The 21,907-nt window shown below is 46.7% G+C and overlaps 1 protein-coding gene across 1 annotated transcript in view; it reads right to left on the bottom strand.

Moving 5' to 3' along the window:
- The window catches only part of DZANK1 (double zinc ribbon and ankyrin repeat domains 1), a 59,917-nt gene extending 38,677 nt beyond the window's left edge, over window positions 1–21,240 (bottom strand). The window contains exons 1-6 of the mRNA XM_015410560.1: window positions 21,214–21,240; window positions 20,855–20,969; window positions 19,907–20,060; window positions 10,392–10,509; window positions 6,613–6,703; window positions 5,164–5,282 (exon numbers count right to left, since the gene is read on the bottom strand). Coding sequence (XP_015266046.1) covers window positions 5,164–5,282; window positions 6,613–6,703; window positions 10,392–10,509; window positions 19,907–20,060; window positions 20,855–20,963 — 591 coding nt within the window. The 5' untranslated portion in view covers window positions 20,964–20,969; window positions 21,214–21,240. The remainder of the gene's footprint in view (window positions 1–5,163; window positions 5,283–6,612; window positions 6,704–10,391; window positions 10,510–19,906; window positions 20,061–20,854; window positions 20,970–21,213) is intronic.
- Between the last annotated feature and the right edge of the window lie 667 nt (window positions 21,241–21,907).

Genomic DNA, 21,907 nt, shown 5'->3' with positions numbered 1-21,907 from the left:
GCCAGGTAAGCTGCAGAGCTCCCCCTGGTCCAAAACAGTCCAGTGGCACCTTTAAGACCAAGTTTTATTCAGGTACGAGCTCTCCCTCCTCTGCGAGGGCAGATCTGCACGTTTCTCCCCCCCCCATAGCTAGCAATCCAAAACAGTCCAGTGGAGCCTGAGCGGTGGGTGTTGCCTTCTAACACACTTCCGGTGATGTCAGGGGGTGTGGCATATGCAAATGAGTTACGCTAATGAGTTACGCTAATGAGCTCCTGCACCTGTTTTTCTACTAAATGACCCCTGGTGGCATATATGGCCTGGCCCGACAAAGTGATATTTGTGTCAGATCCACCCCTTGTAACAAATGAGTTTGAAACTTCTGTTCTACGCCCTCTGGTTGGGGAGGCCTAAGTCTGGGGCATGTTGGTACTGGGGAAAAACAAACATCCAATACCCGGAGAATCTAGTTTCAAAAACCTACCATAACTCCAGCCAGGAAAGGCCCTGCCCCAACAGCAGATCTGGTGGGTTCCCCTAAAGACCCCAGTTCCAGTTTACTCACCCCTGTGCAGACCACACTTCCACAACAGCTCCAGCCTCTCACCTCCCAGACAAAGGACAGGATTCTCCCTTTTTTTTTAATAATAATAAGTTTTTTATTATTATTATTATTATTATTCTGAACAATATATTCAACAGTACATTCAGAACACAAATTAATACCATGCAATAATCAACATTCTCAACCCGTAAGAGCCTTTTAAAAATATAACAGATCTTTGTAATAAGAGTTGTTTGGAATCACTTCTTCGTCTACGAGATATTCCACTGCTGGGAACCAAGTCGCTTGAAAATCCTTTTGGTGAGAGACTATTTTACCATATACAAAGTGTTCCCAGATTTTATTTTGCCAAGATTGAAGAGTAGGTTGATTTTTGTTTTTCCAATATTGGGCTAATGTTATTCGTGCAATTGCTAACAATGCTGCTATTAATTCTCCCTTGAAGCCCTACCAGACCCTGACCTGACAGAAAAATGATTCCCTTCTAAGAGTTTCCCTAACACGTTATGGATTATGTACAGGTCCTGGTGTCATAGGAAAAGATCTTTTATTCTGTTGGATACTGCATTAACATAGGAATGAGCATTCTCCTACCTGGGGAGGCTGACAGCTAGATAGAAAAGCTTGATGTAGGACTTTCCCCCTGCCACTGAGTTAGTTTTATAGTTTCATCTCTGAGCATTAACAGAGTACCATTTAAATCTTTACCTTGCAAAGCTGTAACATTTTTAAATTCAGATGATGTGAGTGATGTGCCATTCAGGCTGTTTGCTCCCTTTTTGCTCATGATTGTTGCCTCATACTTGCCCTTAGGCTGGCTGTCAGATCACTGTTCTTGGACTGTTGGACTGTTGGACAGTCATTGGACTGTTCTTGACGCCAGGCTTGTCCACCGCCTGATTTTAACTTCTCCCCTGCTTTTGGACTGTCTGATCCATGACTGCTGCCCACAAACCCAACCTCTGCCTGTTTTCATATAAGTACGTCCTCCTGCACCTCATGGGACTGATAGAACCAGGGCTTTTTTGGTAGAAAAAGTCCAACAGGAACTCATAAGCATATTAGGCCACACCCATGACAGAGCCACTCATTAGCATATTAGGCCATACCTGATGCCTTCCTTTGGCTTGCTCAGGTGCCCTGTGGCTGCGGGAAGCCCGGGCAAGCCAGCCCTTGGACAGGCCGGGGATGCATTTAAATGCTTCCCCGATCCTTCCAGGGCCCCCCTGCCCCGCCCACCTCAGAGTCGCTGGGGGTGTGTGTCGCTCTCCAGGCCTTTCTTCTGTAGCCACCCACGCAGAGGTTTTGGCTGTAGTGGGCGTGGCCAACTCTGAAGCCAGCCGGAACTCTGTTCCTGTGCGTTCCTGCCCAAAAATAGACCTGGATAGAACCTTAGCCACCTGCGGCCTGACACCAATGCAAACCTGTAAAACAGATCATAACCAAAGCCCCTTCCCATTTATCATCTTGACACCAGCAGCTCAGAGGCAGCCCAAATATGAAAGGCTATGGCAGGTCTCCAGGAGAACAGGGGTCTCTACGGTTGTGGCCGGTGATCAAGATTATATTTCTCAAAGCCTTTGCAGTCTAGACTGGGCACATGAGTTAGGACAGCATTCTCAGTTAATTTTAGAAACTGGCAAGATACATGGAAAGAAAAGCTACTACCTCGCTGGATCAGGGGAATGCTGTAGACATAGTTTATCTTGATTTCAGTAAGGCTGTTGATAAGGTTCCACATAATATTATTGTTGACAAATTGGAAAAATGTGGCTTGGATCCTATGACTGTTAGGTGGATCTGTAACTGTTTGACAGATCGCACCCAAAGAGTGCTTGTGAAGGGTCCCTCATCATCTTGGAGTGGAGTGACAAGTGGAGTGCCTCAAGGATCTGTCCTGGGACCTGTTTTGTTCAACATCTTTATCAATGATTTGGATGAAGGAATAGAGGGAATGCTTATTAAATTTGCAGATGATACTAAATTGGGAGGGGTAGCAAATACAGGATGATCCTAACAGGCTGCAAAACTGGGCTAACAATAACAAGAATTTCAATGGGGACAAATGTAAAGTTCTGTATTTAGGTAGGAAAAATCACATGCATAATTATAGGTTGGGGGAGACCTGTCTTGGCAGTAGTATGTGCGAAAAGGATCTAGGGGTCTTCGTAGACCATACACTGAATATGAGTCAGCAGTGTGATGAGGTTGCTAAAAAGGCAAATGCGATTTTGGGCTGTATCAACAGAAGTATAGTGTCCGGATCACGAGATGTGATGGTACCACTTTACTCTGCTCTGGTTAGACCTCACCTAGAGTAGTGTGTTCAGTTTTGGGCACCACAATTTAAGGATATAGACAAACTGGAATGTGTCCAGAGGAGAGCAACGAAGATGGTGAGGGGTCTGGAGACCAAGCCCTATGAGGAAAGGTTGAAGGAGCTGGGTTTAGCTTGGAGAGGAGATGAGTGAGAGGTGATATGAGAACCATCTTCAAGTACTTGAAGGACTGTCATATAGAGGATGGTACAGTTCATCCATGCGGTGAACCCAGTACTTTTCAGACTAAACATTAGGAAGAACTTCCTGACAGTTAGAGTCATTCCTCAGTGGAACAGGCTCCCTTGGGAGGTGGTGGGCTCTCCTTCTTTGGAGGTTTTCAAATAGAGGCTAGACGGCCATCTGACAGCAATGCGGATTCTGTGAACTTATGCAGACGGTGAGAGGGAGGGCAGGAAGGGTTGCCTCAGTGCTTAGTTCTTGTGGCCCTTTCTTAGATGCCCAGGGAAATGCTGAGTGCCACTTTGGGGTCAGGAAGCAATTTTTCTCCAGGCCAGTTTGGCCAGGGATCCTGGAGGGTTTTAGTCATATTCTGGCATGGAACAGCAGTCACTGCGGGTGTAGAGGGGGAGGCGTTTGTGAATTTCTTGCCTTATGCAGGGGGTTGGACTAGATGACCCTGGAGGTCCCTTCCAACTCTATGATTCTATGATTCTAATTTATGATTCTAATTTAGATCTAATATAGTGAAGTTCTAAAAGAAAAGTGACTACAGACACTGGAGTACTGGCATCAATACGCTCTTGCTGACCCATCACCATCAAAAGACGTTTTCCAAAGGTTTCCAAAATAGTCCTCAAAGGAAGCCACACTGTGGAACTCCTTGCAACTGTCTCCAGCACTGTCCATATTGACATCTATGCATATACTGTCAAACAGGGCCATAAATACCGTCTCATTGCCATCCCCAGGCTGGAAGCCGAGAAAAAGCTTTCAGGAGTCCCAGACACCACCGGATCTCTTATCCAAGCACTGTAGGGCAAGGATCTTAAGGGTTCCTAAACAGATGCTGCAGACGTCCAGAGTGTCCAGCAAGAGAGGGAAGATCACTGGCACCTAGCACACTTGGCTCTTCTACAAAAACATTGGCACCCTACCACTTGATTGATCTTGTCCAGCTTGCCTCATTTCGCCTGTCTAAAGAGAGCCCTCCCCAGTAGCATTCTCCTCAAACACACAGCACAAATTAGCGTGGGAATGAGGTGCACATCTGGATAAGCAGACAAAGCAGCTCAGGGAAAGCAGAACAGCCAAGGGAGGATTTTTCTAGATTTACTAACACTTAATGCATCAGTCAGCTAGTTCAACAACTCCGTTCCTGGCCTTTTGGTTGTCTCAATTGTGACACTCTGTCTGGTTGCCCAGGATCCCGAGTACATCAGCCTAGTCCTTGCCTATTTGTTCCTAATCCTTCTATGTTGGCTTCCAGCTATCTCAGTGTTATCTTTTCCTGCCATAAGCAGCTTACAAACCTCAAAATTACAACAAAAAACAGTCTAGGTCATATGTAATACAAAAAATAAAATTTGTCCTGTGGGGGCCCACTCCACAGAACAGGAGCTGCCCTTGAAAACACACGGTCTTTAGTTGCTGTCTAATGCAACTGATGGACAATGGACACATCCCCACAAGACCTACAGTGCAGATTCTAAGTGGTGCATGTGGATTTCTTTCAAGACTGATTGGGAAGGTAAGAGACCTGCCAAAGCCTTTCATGTTTAGGCTGCTGATGTGAAGACAATAAAGGGCAGGCCTGCACATATTCTCATTGGCAGGGGTCACACGTGTGTGAAAAGCACCACAAGTAAGAATGATGGCCTACCCTTAGTACTTGTGCTGGACTGGATCACAGTCTAATGGAGAGCTCCAAAACTGGCTTTCCTTTCTAGCGCTACTGTAATGTACTCCGCCATTACCACGTGCGTGACCGTTGGGCCATGCGGTCTAGCAAAGCCTGAAGCTTCGCTCTAAGAGGACAATAGAACAGCGGATCCTAGCCCGCAACTATCAGAGGGCCAGGTCCGCAGCCGAGAGCCTATAGGACTCTCGGCTACTGTAAATAGCCTATAGGGAAATGGGGGTGTGTTTTGGTGGTGGGTTTTCTGTGCATATATACCGGCCTGCGAGCAGGCTTACTTTGTCTTGTTCCTGCTTAAATAAAGTACTCTTGCTGAAATCACTCCATGTTTCTGAGTACTTTTCAGCTACTTTCTTAGTCAAGGTGGCATAAATATTCAACCTGCTCCTCTAGCATTTGAGCCAATTAGTTGCTTTGGTTACCTGTGACTCAGGTATCAACGTGGCAGGGCTGGCCTCTTCTTTATCAGGTGAGGCGTTCAAGTTGAGTCGATGCTGCCTGACAGACAAGGAGGGCACAGATCTTTTTTCTTTTGACACACCTGAAATTGCATGCATGTTTAATCTTCACACATTCCTATATCACACTGCAGAAGAATGTGAACTCTGAATAACACTGTATAATAATGACACTGATGGTGGAAAGCATCGTCAAGTTGCAGCCCACTTAGGGTAACCCTGAAGGGTTTTCAAGGCAAGAGACGCAGTCTAAATCATTCCAGGGTTGGCCATTGCCTGCCTCTGCATAGCAACCCTGGGCTTCACTGGCGGTCTCGCATCCAAGCACTAGCCGGGGCCAACCCTGCACGGCTTCTGAGACCTGACAAGATCCGGCTAGCCCAGGCCACCCAGGTCACAGCAATAGTTGGCATTAAAGGTAAAGGTTCCCTTGCTTGAAAGCCAGTCGACTCTAGGGTTGCGGTGCTCATCCCTGTTTCCAAGCCAAAGAGCCAGCGCTGTCCGAAGACGTTTCCGTGGTCATGTGGCCAGCATGACTAAACACCAAGGCGCACGGAACGCTGTTAACTTCCCACCGAAGTGGTACCTATTTATCTACTTGCAATTTCTTGCTTTCGAACTGCTAGGTTGGCAGGAGCTGGAACTAGAGACGGGAGCTCACTCCGTCATGCGGCACCCGGGTCTCGAACTGCTGAACTACCGACCTTCCACAGCCTGCAGTTCAGCGTCTTAACCACTTGAGCCATGTGGCCTGCATGGAACGCTGTTACCTTCCCACCGAAGTGGTACCTGTTTATCTACTTGCAATTTCTTGCTTTCGAACTGCTAGGTTGGCAGGAGCTGGAACTAGAGATGGGAGCTCACTCCGTCATGCAGCACCCGGGTCTGGAACTGCTGAACTACTGACCTTCCACAGCCTGCAGTTCAGCGTCTTAACCACTTGAGCCACCGCAGCCTCCTATAATAGATGGCATTACAAAGCCAGTATTCCAAAGTAAGCCTCCAAGTCCACAATCCTAGGGGCTGTTTGGGTGATACTTTCCCAATCTCGCTTCCACACGTGGTGGGATCAAGAGTGTGTTCTGCTATCCTTTTTCTCCCCTCCTCCCTGCTATTAAGCATAGAAGGGAATGTCCCAGGCCACCCACCCTTGCCTTTTCCTCCAAGAATCTGTTATTAAAGTGGCAACCCAAGACTGGTATAAAAAAGACTTTGACAGATTGCAGAACCAAGCCCATTTAGGGAATTATCATAAAGGTCTTGGGCGTAATGCCTGAAACCGAAGAGTTACAAAGAAGCCAAGAAGAATAATTGTCTTGTCAAGATTTCGGTAGGATTCATCTCCACAGGACAGTGAAAATCCCTTTAACAGCCGTTTTTGGTTCTATTAGCTCTGCTTCTAACATATACTACCTTGAGATTCCTGAGCGACACCATTCCATTTGGTTTCCTTATTCACCTCTTTCTTTTCCAGTCTTGAATCAGATAATCCATTTTCCATATCCTGCGGGGGGGAAAGATTCTGATCTATAATCGGATATGACTGTTTCTGCCTCTTGAACATTCTCTGACCATTCCAAGTATCTTTACAAGCATACTTATTAAGCATGGTGATGGATTAGTAATGGGATGCAGATAGCAAGAAGCACACGCACTCTTGGTAGCACATTCCAACATGCTTATGGTAACATGTGCATCATTTGGGCTATACTAGGGAAAAGCAAAGCTGTATCTTTTGGCATATATTGCCACAATGACTGACATTTATGTACGGCAGAGAGGTAAAGCTGAGACGAGTGTATTCCACTTAATCCTGATATGCTCCAGGAACAATCTATGCCACAGAAAAATCCCACAATTTCATCCTCTTTTACTCCAGACACATTATTTAGTGGCTGCTCTTTTTATTCATCTCAGAGAAAAAGGCATACTTAAAATTTAATCCGAACTTATTATTCAGGACATCCCTTGCAGGCCTCCTGTGTCTCTGACAGCTAACCCTTTGTACAAAGAGCGGAATGATTTATAATGAGACAGCCATGGATTCTTTGATGTGTAGTCTGCTCTCCGTTAATATAAATGGATAGAGAGCTCTTTAAAGGCTCAGGAATCCTGTTTGATAGTTCAGCGTGCTGTCGTCACATTTGCCCACTTCAGTTAGAAATGCTTCACAGAAGACCTACACAACTTGTGACACTCTCCAGTTCCAATGAAGACCATCTGAAATGCATTGTTATGGTTGCATCACATTGTAAACTACCCCCCCCCCAAAATTGTGCAAGTTTAAAACCAGGTTGCTTATTTGTTGAGTGGTCATCTCTGCAGTCACACACATGGGCCTTGCACCTGTAAAAGGTAAAGGTAAAGGTTCCCTTGCTCGAAAGCCAGTCGAATCCGACTCTAGGGTTGCGGTGCTCATCTCCGTTTCAAAGCCGAAGAGCCAGCGCTGTCCGAAGACATTTCCGTGGTCATGTGGCCGGCATGACTAAACACCGAGGCGCACGGAACGCTGTTACCTTCCCACTGAAGTGGTACCTATTTATCTACTTACAATTTCTTGCTTTCGAACTGCGTGTGTGTGTGTGCAGTCACACACATGGGCCTTGCACCTGTACAGAGCTACAATTCAGGAAGTTCTAGGGCTAGCTTTTAGGCATAAAGATCTCTTCCTTTCACAGATAAAAGTTTTTATTGCACATGCCAAAAGGGAAAGTGTTGCAGGCAGCGGCTAGAAAGGTTCTCTAATAGCTGCTACCACCCTGGTATGGGTCTCCTCGGGAGGGCCCAGAGCACCCACCTGACCCCTTTATACACTCCTTTTCCAACAGCTTTCCCTTACAAGTGACCAAATTAAAATCTTGGAATTTTGTAAAGGTGTACTTCTTTTTTGTATGTCTGGTCTAAGGACTGTAGAAATAAACTAAACCAATAAGTGACCAAATGAGGTGTCAGGACCCAGGCAGAGAAACAAACTATTTTTATTAAGGGGATTTAACAACAACTGTAATACAGTAACATGTAGGAAAATCGAACACAGCAAAGGTAGGTAAACCAGCAAAATAAGCAACCCTAACGCGTCTGACTATAGGCTGCGGTCACACATGCCAGTTGAAGGGGAAGGGAAGCGAGGCTATTCCCCCTGGAGGTATTTGACACACCGTTGCGAGATCACATCTCCTTTTGCAGCTGCGGGTGCAGCCCATCACTGTGTGATCAGACGCAACTGCGGGTGAGTCGGGGGTTTTTTTGCCGCTTATTATCCTTGCGCATAAATGAGGAATTGCACCTCCGCACTAAGGGCCCCCCATGGAGTATGCCAATGATGCGCATACTGCGAAGGGGGGGGGGACAACGGCACCGAGCCAGGATGGCCTGATCTGACCATCCCAAGGGCATGCACGCGTCCTTGCGCGATCAGACAGGGGAAAGTCCGTCCGTGGCCCATTGGAATATGTTTACTACTGGAATTTCCCTGGTGTGTTTTTACTCCGCTTCTGTAGTGGAGCAGCACAGGTTGCCAAAAACTGTGGGACACTTCCCAGATGTTGCTGTCCAGTCACACCCTTTAGATCCATCAGGCATTCATGCCTATGTTGGATGTACTGGCGTGTGTGATCACAGCCTTTACTGTACCTAGCCTTCTCCAGGTCTTTGGCCTCAAGCCGCCTCACACCTTTTGGATGAGGGATCCCTCCAACTGCAGCAGCTTCACGCTAGCCCTGCTCCCTAGGAGTGAATAACTTCCCACGTTGGGCAAGGCCTTTTATCTCTTCTTCCCAGGCACCACCCTCTCTCTGCTCCTCTACTGGGGTATGTTTTCCCTCCAGATCCCCTGTTAACCGATCACTGGGTCCAAAGGAGACCTGAGAAATAGCTACTCTAGTACAGGCTTTCCTGGAGCCACTAGAGCCTGTAGGCTGCACCAGGGCTTTTTTTGTAGAAAAAGCCCAGCAGGAACTCATTAGCATAATTGGCCACACCCAACAGCAGAAACTCATTAGCATATTAGGCCACACCCCTGACAGCACAGGTCATTAGGTCAGACTCCTCTGTTACCAGAAGTGTGGTCATCCAGGCACACCTACCTTTTGCTTCTTATTCTGTTTACCTTGTTTGTTGTCAAAACCCAGGGCTTTTTTTGTAGCAGGAACTCCTTTGCATGTTGGGCCACACACCCCTAATGTAGCCAATCATAATGAGTTTCTGCTGTTGGGTGTGGCCTATTATGCTAATGAGTTCCTGCTGGGCGTGGCCAACTCAGGAGCCAGCCAGAACTCCATTCCTGTACATTCCTGCCCAAAAATAGCCCTGGGCTGCACTATTATAGGCCCATGATCATGACAGAAGGGATCACGCTTTACTGCACAGTTCCTTCCAAACCCTGTAAGAATATGCCAGAGCAAGAAAAGATTAACAGTTGTGGGAAGGCAGGTGGGCTATGCGAATGCACAGATGACCACTCAAAAAACAGCAGGTGAGCAACCTGCTTTTAATTTCTTCTTGGTCTCTGTGCATCACACTGATGGATACAGTCTAAAGCTGACCTACCAGGAGGCAGGTACAAGCTTTAAGGAAAACACTGAGTTGAGGACGGCTTGGCTGAAGGATGGATCAGTTCTGGCTCTGATGTCTAGGGCAGTGCCTTACGAAGGTTGGCCCTGGGCAGCGGCTCAGCATCTGCATCTCTGGTGGATGAAAGGGAACGGAGTGGGAAGGTGTGATCCCTCCCCTTTGGGCCTGTGCAGTCTCAAGCTGTATCTCTGACGGGAGGGGATTTCTGCACTTAAAAGCCAGCGCTAGAAGTTTTTAAAGCATAGCTCTATGCAGATGCAACACCCACCAATGTGATTTACAAAGACCACAAAAAGTAAACAAGAATTATCAACTCCCTGGTTGCATGGCTCTGTAGATAGCTAATGCTATACAAGTAAGAATGTAAGAAGATTGATTTAATCTTGAACTCACTGCATAAGAGATTCAGGAACTTATTTGTATGGTTCTATTATAATTGCCGTCCTTTGTAATTCTGCTACCACTGCCTTGATTTTTTTTTGTCTGAACTGGTCTCTCCACAGTAGCAACAAAAGAAGTTTTTAAAACACACAACTATAACACTAGCCTATTTATCATGATTTATTACCATCTTTAAAACATCTTTCTGTTGGTTGACTTTACAATTTGGAAAGACTTGCCTGCCCGGAGGGATTTTTCAATAGATGCTCATCATTCTCTCCATCAACTGTATGCGTGTTTGGTGTTACAAAGTCTACCACAAATACTTTTGTTACAACAGCACTCTCTCTGCAGTCTCTGAAAGTAAAGAGATGTAAAATTTCCAGATATTTTTAAGCCATTGGGAAACACACACACACACTGATTTTCTGGGGAGGTCGGGGTTTTAGGAAAACCTGAAACATATGCAATACTTTGTGAGCAGACATTCATTTCTTTTACAGTTTTAACAAACATAAAAGGCATCATTTATAACTTAGCATATAAAACAGTATCATTTGGAACATTTATGAAATGTAGAAGAATAAATGCCTTAGTTTTCTATGTGGAAACACGGCAAGCACACCCCATACTTGAGAAAGAGTTGGAAACTGCTGCACCCTATACTACTATAGCACATGTATCTTCATTTTTGCCATCTAAGTGGTAGGGGGAAAAAGTTGAATATAGAAAACAAATTCTATAGTAAACAGAAGAAACCGTATTTGGACAGAAACACTCTCATTCAGGCACAAAAGGTGGAATACCAGCATGTTTGGATAGTAAAATTTTATAACACTGACAGCGCTAAACTCTTTAATTATGGTCAGGGACCAGCCTACCTGAGGGACCACCTTTCCCCGTATGTTCCCCAGAGAGCACTGCGATCAGGATCCCAAAACCGCCTGGACCCCCCTGGCCCAAAGGAAGTCAGGTTGATGGCAACCAGGACGAGGGCTTTTTCATTTGTAACTCCGTCCTACTGGAACGAGCTTCCTGCCGAGATCAGGGCCCTGCGGGACTTGTCACAGTTCCGCAGGGCCGTGAAAACAGAACTTTTTAGGCAGGCGTTCCACTAGGAGCGACGTCCTACCAGCAACGCCCTGTGTGAACTCCGATTCAATACGACCTAGCTCGGTGGCACCGCTGAATGTGTCCCTAAACTGCACTTTATTTTTATCGCTATCGAATGAAAGTTTTATATTGACTTGTCTATGTTTTTAAATTATGTATTTTATTCTATTACTGTAAAATGTATACTGCTTATCAGTTTTTGGAAGCCGCCCTGAGCCTGCCTGGCGGGGAGGGTGGGGTAGAAGTGAAATAAATAAATAAATAAATAAATAAATAAATGTATAATCATGAAACACATTATAGCATATTGTTGCAAAAGTCATTTTTATTTAAACAACAAAGTATTCTTTTTTGGGGAGGGGTTGGTATTTTTTAAATATGTGCATGAATATGTGTGTGTCTGTGCGCACATGTCTGTGCACCTGGAAGTCATGGTGACCTCTGGTGACCGACCCCTACTGGGGGTCTGGAGGATATTTAGAGAGGTGGCTGAGTAAAGCCTGCCCCCACCTCCTGCCTCTGGTATTTCAAGGAGGTCTCCCATTCAGGTACTTGCCAGAGTCAACCCTGCTTAGCTTCCGAGATCAGACAAGATCAGGCTTGCCTGGGCTATCCCGGGTTAACAAAAAACTATTCTTGAAAATGTTTTGTATATCTACAGTATAAAAAGGGATTATTATTATTATTATTATTATTATTATTATTATATAAAGATTGTTTTACGTAAACATTTTCATACTGTCTTGTCTTTGATTTTGATCATTCAGAAAAAAAATCATAAGAGTTTTTCTGTGCTCCCCAAGATTTCCTGGTTTTCCATTGGAAAAATCGAAAAATTCCTGACTTTTTAATGCTATACAGTATGAGTGAGTGATAAACCCATTGTCTTAAAAAGCAGTTTGTTCACTCTAAAAGAGAAAATACTTTGAATGAGTTTTTTCAGTGCTCTCCTAATTCCCCAACTTTTCCACTGAAAAAGTCTGAGGACTCTTCCACGCTAAACATTTTGAGTGAGACAAACGTCTTAAGAAGGATTTCACTCATTCCAACAGAAAATATTTCTTGGGACCTCCCCCCCCCCAAGTGCTCCCCAAAATCTCCTATTTTTTTCTCTTTGATTGCTATGAATTTGGAATGAGTTAAAGAGGTTTTATGATGAGATCAATACTGAATTACGCCTGTTCCTTCTCTACTAACTCCAGGGCTTTTTTTGGTGGCGGCTCCACTCTGGTGGAATGAGCTCCCGGAAGAGACTAGGGCCCTGCGGGACCTTTCACAGTTCCGCAGGGCCTGTAAACCAGATCACCGCAGACTGTGACAGCAGCCATGAAATTAAAAGATTTCCTTGGGAGGAAAGTGATGGCGAACCTAAACAGCATGATAAAAAGTAGAGACATCACCCTGCCAACAAAAGTCCGCATGGTCAAAGCAATGGTATTCCCAGTAGTCATGTATGGCTGTGAGAGTTGGACTATAAGGAAGGCCGAGCGCCGAAGAATAGATTCTTTTGAACTATGGTGCTGGAGGAGACTCTTGAGAGTCCCTTGGACTGCAAGAAGAACAAATCAGTCAATCCTCAAAGAAATCAACCCTGACTGTTCCCTGGAAGGCCAGATAATGAAACTGAAGCTCAAATACTTTGGCCACCAAATGAGAAGGGAGCACTCACTGGAGAAGACCCTGATGCTGGGAAAGATTGAAGGTCAAAGAAGATGGGGACGGCAAAGGATGAGATGGTTGGAGAGGTTCCTAGATGCAACAAGCATGAAGTTGAGCAGGCTTCGGAGGGCGGCGGAGGACCGGAGGGCCTGGCGGGAGCTGGTCCATGGGGTCGCGAAGAGTCGGACTCGACTGTGCGACTGAACAACAACAACAACTGGCGGAGCCCAGGCTCGCAGGTCCCTCAAACACAGTCCGTGCCAACTACCTGAGACAGCCGCAGAGGGCCGAAGAGTCAACTGGGATAATGAGGAATGTTGCTAGCACTTTATTTTGTTTGAATTTTAATATTCATATTGTATCTATTAATGTACGTGATTTTACTTGTTTGTTGTCAGCAAGCTGCCATTCTGTTTTCTGTGACCTCTGTGTACATATCCTTTCCCTGTTGCACCCGGCTTGGTTTCTATCATCCTACTCCTGCGTTGGAATGCAAAAGATAACTGCTGGAGGTTGTGTGGGGGAGAAGATGCTGTAATGCTTGCCTATTGCTTTTCCCATGAGTACTGCACCTGTGTTTTGTCTGATGTTCTGCCTGGTTCCCATGGACTGGGCGCGCAACTGTTTGATTAGCCCGCCAGCGGGAAAGCTATTCATTGGATCTGTATCTGTTTGAAGTTCCTTTATTATGCTTGACCTAACTGTGTATCCCCAGTTCTAACAAAGAACGTGTTTGAGTATGTCGTCAACGCTTTGAAATAAATTTTGCTTTTCTTAAAACGTGGATTTATTCTCGATGCTTGGGGATCCAACATATTGTTAGAACTCTCTTTTTCCTATCGTTCCGAATCTGGCGAGATCATGAGCGGAATTGAGGGAAACCTACCTACCACGGAGGGGGACTCTGGATCGGTCCCACAAACCTCCGCGTCTTTGGTGTTCACGACTGCAGCCTCGATGGAGGGTGCTGTGGGGGGAGCGATTCCCCGCCTGCCTGCACATCTGTCTTGGCCGCCTCCGACCCCTTCGCAATGGGGTCCGCGGAAGACTCACCAGCAGGATGATTGGACTATGTACAACACCCAGGGCACCCGTGAGGTGTACTCCCGTCGGGGGAGCGGATTACGTGAGAGTCTATTTGACAAGGGATTGTTCCCGGAGCCGGGGGCTACCTCGGAGAAGGGGAGCCCCGAGCGGGACCTCGAGGAGTGGATGTTCGAGCCGTCGGGACCGCGGGGCCACGCAGGAGATGAGGAGGGCACCGGAGTCTTCCCAACGGAAGAGGACTATGACCCACCCCCGGACTACCGCCCTCGGGACCCCATCCCGGAAGAAACCACCGGGGAACGACTAGCAGAACTGGAAGACTCGGTGAGAGACTTGTTGCGGGCATTCCAGGATGTGATGGAAGGTCTGCCGGGAATGATGGACGTTCGAATGGCTAATTTCCTTGACGCACACGCCGCGCAGCAACAAGTTGCTCCTGCACCGGGATTTCCCGCGCCGCCGATGCCTGCTCAACCGCTGATGGGACCTCCGCTGCAAGCACCGGGAGTTCCCGCGCAGCAGGTACCTGTGCAGCCGCCGGTGAGACCGCCTCTGCAAGTGCCTGTGCAACCGCCGATGCCGGGGGGTCCGCCGGTGCCGGGTCTGCCGCCGCCGCTGAGGCCAATGCCAGCGGGGCCACCGGTTGTACCGGGTTTCCCTCCCAGGGGAGTTCCGGGTCAGCTGGGCCCGTTGGTAAGGCCTCCACGGCCCAGACCCAAGGATCTACTGGAGGCTACCTTCGACGGCAACCCAGATGAACTCGCTTTCTTCACGGTGAGGGTGCATAAATTCGTAGAAGAGAGTCGACACCTGTTCCGAAATGAAGCTGGTCTTATTGATGTCATCTCGGCAAGACTGAAAGGAGACGCCGCCACATGGTATGTTGGACTGCACAATGACCGCGGTCCGGAACTTTTGAATTTGCGAGCATTCATGTGGGCGCTGCGGGCGAGATTTGAAGATGTCAACGCGAGTCAAAGAGCTAAAGCGTTTCTCCGCACCTACCGCCAGAACAAGAAGTCGGTTCGCGAGTACACTCTGGAATTCCACAAGCAAGCAGCAAAGCTCCGAGACTACCCTGATCATATATTGGCTGAGATGTATCGCTTGGGTCTCAACGCAGACATCCGAGAAACGGTTCTGAAAACTGTCAACCCTGTCTCCCTGATGGCCTGGACCCAGGAAGCTGAAAATGCTGAAGACCGGCTCACCACCATCAAACTCGACCTGGCTGCTACGACCAACAGACCCGCCGCTGCCGGTGCCTCCAAACCCAAGCCTCAACGCCTGTCGGAATCAGCACGAGAACTACGTATGAAGATGGGGCTCTGTCTCAAGTGCGGGGAGAAGGGGCACTTCGCTGTGGATTGTGGCAGCCGTAAAGTACAGCCGCCTACTCCAAGCCCGAAGACACCGCTGACGGGGAAGAAGGGGATGGCTAACCCGCGTTTCTCCAAAGCTCTGCAGGCGGCCCAAGGTTCGGAGGGAAACGAACCGTCTGCTGCCGAGTCAGAAGAAGAGGTGGTGCCTGAAACGGCGGAAAACGACAACGGCCTGTTGTGAGAGGCGCAAAACGACAAGGCCATTCTAATGCTGCGCCCAAGGTGGTGAGAGAAACCCCTTCCCTATTTTTCGTGACTGTCTCATTAATGAATCCGCTCCTGGGAACCCACGTTAGGGTGAGAGCGTTGATTGATTCTGGGTGTGGGAGGGATCTCATCAGCCCTAGAGTGTTATTGGCACTGGAAGCGGGGATAGTCCCCTTGAAGTCTCCCATCATTTTTACCCAGATGGATGGGGCACCCATGGAACCTTGTACGCACGAGACTATGGCTTTGCGGTTGGGGGCGGGCGATCATTGGGAATCCAGATCCTTCATTGTCACCCCTAAATCGCAGTTCGACTTAGTACTGGGGAGTCCCTGGTTGTTTACCCATGACCCTTACATCTTGTGGGAAGAAGGGGTTGTCAAATTTGTGTCGGCTAAGTGTGTAGATCACTGCTGGGTGGACTCGTGGGGGGACCAGCCGACCGCGCAGTTCCCCTGCGGCACTTTGCAACCGGAAGAGTTAGCTTCTTTGCCTCGAGAGTATAGAGACTTGGCGAAAGTGTTTGGCGAAGAGGAAGCTAACGAATTGCCCCCCCATCGCTCGACTGACTGTGCTATTGAACTTTTGCCTGACTGTAAATTGCCCAAAGGTAAAATTTATGCGATGGGGCCGGCTGAGAAAGTTGAACTGCGGAACTTTATTGATAAAAACCTAGCCCGAGGTTTCATTCGCCCGGCTTCCTCCCCTTTCGCCGCGCCTGTACTTTTCCGAAAGAAGAAAGACGGGGGGCTTAGATTGTGCACTGATTATAGGGGTCTGAACGCTGTTTCTTTGTCCAATGCTTACCCCCTCCCGCTAATCAAGGACTTGGTAGCTGAGGCCACCAAGGGCAAAATCTTCTCGAAACTTGACCTCCGAGATGCATATTTCCGTGTGCGCATCCGGGAGGGGGATGAAAGTAAGACTGCATTTAATACCCCTTTGGGGCAGTTTGAGTACCTCGTTATGCCCTTCGGCCTTCAAGGGGCTCCGGGGGTCTTCATGAACCTAATCAATGAGGTCCTACATGAGTTCCTATTCAAAGGAGTGGTCCTTTACCTTGATGATGTGTTGCTGTACTCTCAGGACCTCCCGTCGCATATTAAATTGGTGCGCCAGGTCCTTAAGCGACTTTATGAACACCACTTGTTTGCAAAGCTGTCAAAATGTGAATTCCACAAGACATGCATTGACTTTTTGGGATATCGCATCTCTGGGGGGAAGGTTGAAATGGACCCTGCTAAAATTCAAGCTGTACTTGACTGGGAGCCCCCCAGGACCCGCAAACAATTGCAAATGTTCCTCGGATTTGCCAATTTTTACAGAAATTTCATCCAGAATTTCGCTCAAATTGCCCTTCCCCTGACTGATTTGCTAAAGACCAAGGGGAAGGGTTTTGATGCTACGAAACCAGGCGCCCCGCTTAAATGGTCCCCTGCTTGCGCAGAGGCTTTTGAGAAACTTAAACTGATGTTCACCTCTGAGCCAGTGCTGGCGCGCCCTGATGAAACTAAAAAATTCATTGTCCAAACTGATGCCTCGGATGTGGCAATGGGGGCCGCTATTTTGCAAGAAGGGGAAGATGGTCGTTTACATCCCCTCGCATTTGTGTCTAAAAAGTTTTCTGACGCTGAACGAAACTGGGGGATTTGGGAGAAGGAGGCGTCAGCGATCCGGCTGGCTCTCTCCACTTGGAGGCAGTGGTTGGAGGGGGCGCAACTGCCATTTGAAGTCTGGACTGACCATAAGAATTTGGAGATGCTGAAATCCCCCCGTTCTCTCAACGCTAAACAACTTCGTTGGGCGGACTTCTTTGCTAAGTTTCGATTCACTCTTCGTCATTTCCCTGGGGCGGCTAATTCCCTGGCTGACGCGCTTTCACGCCTCCCACAACATGACAGTCAGCGTGAGATCATCATGGACTCTGTTTTTTCCCCCTCCCATCTGGGGGGGGCCGTGGTCACCCGGGCGCAAGCGCGAGCGATTCCACACTCTGATGAGACTTCGCCTTCCCTTTTCCCTGTGGGGGGGGGGCCTGGGTCCAGAAATATCTGTCTGTTTTTACTGCTGAGGATGATGCCTCCCTGAAAACGTTGCCGGATTGTGTCCGTAGCCCTGAAGGTCTGATTTATTCTGGAGACAAACTGTATGTGCCTCTTTCAATGAGGAGGGAGGTGATGGAGTCTGCTCACGGTTCGAAACTGGCAGGGCATTGGAGTTTTGTTAAATCTCTACAACTCATCCGCAGACAGTTCTGGTGGCCACAAATGCGCAAAGACCTCTTGATGTTTGTTCGGTCCTGCCAAACCTGTGCCCTGACTAAACCCAGGATGGGCAAGCCTCCTGGTCTTCTGCAGCCACTCCCTACTCCATCGAGACCGTGGGAAGTGGTGTCCATGGACTTTATTACTGACCTCCCTGCGAGCAAAGGGAACACTGTTATTTGGGTGGTTGTTGATTTGTTAGTAGTACAGCAACACATAAGCCGCCCTGAGCCAGCCTTGGTTGGGAGGGCGGGATAAAGATTTAATAAATAAAATAAATAAATAATAAATAACGCTGTATTGTAGATGGACTGAAACTTCCGGTGCCTCGTGTCACTGGTACGTAAGAGATGGTCAGTCTCCAAGGGACACAAAGAAAATAGCTAACCAAATAGAGACTTGATGGCAACAAGCTGCTATCTCTACCTCCTCCTCACCAAGCCTTGCCTTCTGACCTTTTAACAAAATGCTAGAGGAGGAATACACCCTGATGGATCTAAGAGGTACGTAGTTAATGCCTAGAGGAGGGGATTGTGCCTCCTACTCAAAGAAGTGATGGTATGGCCTCTTTTGAAATAACCCTCATTGGGAACTTGAGGATTTAAGTGACTATTGGCTGGTTCTTTTCAAGGTGAGATGTTCAAGCAGACAGCACCTATTCAGCTCCAAGTGATCTTGGCTGAAACCAGGGCTATTTGGGGGGCAGGAACGGAGTTCCGGCTGGCTTCATAGTTGGACACGCCCACTACAGCCAAAACCTCTGCGTGGGTGGCTACGGAGGGAAGGCCTGGAGAGTGACACCCCCCCAGTGACTCTGAGGCAGGCGGGCCGGGGGGGCCTGGAAGGATCAGGGAGGCATTTAAATGCCTCCCTGTGCCTTCCCCGGCCTGTCCAAGGGCCGGCTTGCCTGGGCTTCCTGCAGCTGCGGGGGACCCAGGCAAGCCAAGAGAAGGCATGGGGTGTGGCCCAATATGTGAATGAGCTGTGCTGTCAGGGGTGTGGCCTATTATGCTAATGAGTTCCTGCTGGGCCTTTTCTACAAAAAAAGCCCTGGCTGAAACTAACTGTTCAGACTCATTTCGGTTGAGTTTCACACCTGATTTTGAGCAGAAACTGCTTCAGTGACTCTGATAGATGATCTTCACTGAGAATGGGACTGTAGAAGTGGATCCCTGGCCCCGGTCACATGGCAAAGTTGCCACGGGAGAGGCACGGATGGTGGGCGGATTATCCGGGCACGATCACACCCCAACATCTGGGAAGTGGAACGCACCCGTGGCTTACCGCTGACAATGTGCGTTAAAAAACTAGTACCTCCAAGGTACTAGTAAACGTTTGCCACAGGCTGCCTCCAGACGCCCGTGGTGTGATTGCGCCAGTCCATGGCATTCCCCTCCAGTCCCTCGTTTACCTGCCGGTGCCGAGGGAAGGGCCCGTGGTGTGTCGCCAGCGCGTCTGATCGCGTAATCGCGGATCAAACTGCACCGGGGTAATTAGCCACGCCTCCCCCCCGCAATATCCGGGCCGTGTGGCTGGGGCCCCTGTTCACTTTGTTTGACCTCTTAGCCACAATCAGTACTTTTGGCCTATGATGGATGGTTTCAGGTTTTGTTCACCAGGAGCCTCAGTCAATCATTTTCAAATGGTAGACTGGAATGTTGAAAAGGGGGAAAAAAGGAGGAGTTTAAGCAGTTTACCTGCTGGTCAACTAAAAGAGTTATGGGTTGTTGCATTTTGACGGTAGAAGGGTAAGGAGATTAGGCAGGGAGTCTATTATGGAATTAAGGTATTTTGAAGACAGGTAGGGATTGGGTGCTGTTCCTGTTAAAAACCATTAAAAGCCTTTCTGTCTAAATCAGTCAAACAAGAAACTTGCTTTGCAACTCTTACACTGTCTCACTCTGGGTGTCACTGTGACATTTGCTTTCAGATGCTGTTGCTCTTTTAGCTGTTTTGGGGTTTACTGCTGTTTGTTGTTTGGCAGCTATAATTGCTTTCTTGTATTGTATTTACTGCATTGTACATACTGCTATAGATATGTGGTACATGATATCTGAAACAAACAATACATATAATACTTACTTTGTGACTGCCAGTGCTTTGACTGTTATTTTCCCATCTGGTAATAAGATCGGTCCTTTATATCTAAAAGTATTACAGTCTCCATAACCCACTCTCCTAAACAGTTCTGGTTTACTTCCATCTACAGTGTAATATATGGCAACATCAGGGGTATCTGCAATCACATGCACACACAAAATAAACTTTTAAAAAATGCCTCCCATCTTTTCCAAAAAGACAGCATGGTTAATTAAAAAAACCCCCTTAATAATCACAAATTTAAGCCACAAGAACATTTACTGCAAGAAAATTAGTACTCTCAAGCACTCAAAAAAAGTTAAATCCTAATACATATTTACATATATCTTAGCAGAAGGAAAGTAGACCAGAGACAAAGAGAAATACTTCACCAAATTTTACCATGGACATATGTAAATTACAGGGGAGTAGATCAGAATGGCTCAGAGGACTGTTTTCACCAAATTTAAGGAAGTAGCATAAAAGCCACCAGTTAATGTTTTATATGATACATCTGTTGTTCTTTCAAAACATTTCAGTACTAATGAGGAAAGCAAAAACCGTTCCATGTAAAGCAAACACATAACAACCTACCATTTTTAAATTTCCAAAGTACAGCCCTCAAAAATTGAAAAGTGTTTACCAAATTGGACTGGATTTACAAATAGAAATATAATGTGAATCTTCAGAACACAAAACTTCTAACATTCCCTTTCACTAATGAAAACATTAAAAAATCCTTCAAACTTATGTTCAAGTGTTTAACAAGTAACTTTATTATTAATTATATAGGCTTCTTCCGACTTTGATGAAACTATTAATTTAAATACAGTCAAAATATATTTGCGGGATGGAGTCAGGCATCAAAGAAGATGGTGAAATGGGAAGACTGGCAGTGTGTACAAACACAGAGAAACAACTTGAGCATACATTCATAGTTGTTGCATATACCTGATTTGATTTCTACAAATGTATTTGTGTCTATTTCATGTTTAGCTTTGCCAGCTGTTGGGATTCGAAGTGGTATTATTTGAGGTGCTAAAATAGAGCCGGCAGTCATTGTTTCCTAGAGATTAAAAATAAAGTAAAATATATTATTTTAACCATGATTATTGAAACAGAGGAGTGCAGTAACAAATATACAGTTCCTTTGAATCTTAGTCTACTGTGAAACTGAATTCCTGTTTGACTCCCAGTTCAGTAAACTGAGTCTTATCATGCTTGCTGGATTATTTTCATGGTGGGACTGCATATACTGTATCTAGCAATTATTTTGATTTTTGATGTATGTTCATAAAATTTTGTCTTACCTGACTGAGTATAATGTGTCTGTATGCTGAAAACCTGTTATATGTTATTCTGTTCTGTAATGAAAATGAATAAAAGTATTTTGGTTAAAAAAAAATCTAGCAATTTTTTTGTTTAAAAGCATTTATCTGTAAAGAAATATCACAAGCACGCAAAACCCTATACCCAGAATAAAACTTTAATTGGTCTTAAAGGTAAGGGAATTCAAGTGACAGAATGCACACAAAAATCCCAAATAGAAATCAGCAGCTGGGGGCCTGTGCCAGAAACTCAGTCTTATGCTGCCATATTTTCTTGATACGCCAGTGTAACACTTATGATTTAGATCTGAGAGTGATCTAAAGTGGGTTTCTGAGAAGGCAATGTAGGTTATACCCCTAAATGAAGGAATTCCTGCTAGAATGCAGCTAGATATTGGAGCTGCAGTCTAAATCATTCCAGAATCTACCTATCCCCAGACCGCAACTCAAGTTCCTTTAGGTGACTCCTTTACAGTCCTGAAGATTTACAGAGACTAAAGGGATCCTTTATATGACCATGCAACTATACGCCAATTTACTTGCCTTATCCTCCCCTTTTATGGGCTACGACCACTTCAGGTAAAGCGGAACCCGGTTAAGGCAGCGCCTTTAGCACCTCAAGAAACCCCGGACAGCCACCCCCGATACGGCGCCTCTTCTATTCAGAGACTGCAGG

The sequence above is a fragment of the Gekko japonicus genome, unplaced genomic scaffold, assembly GCF_001447785.1.
Source record: "Gekko japonicus isolate JY-2015 unplaced genomic scaffold, Gekko_japonicus_V1.1 scaffold3457, whole genome shotgun sequence".
NCBI classification, from domain to species: Eukaryota; Metazoa; Chordata; class Lepidosauria; order Squamata; family Gekkonidae; genus Gekko; species Gekko japonicus.
This window is presented reverse-complemented; position numbering and strand designations above follow the sequence as displayed.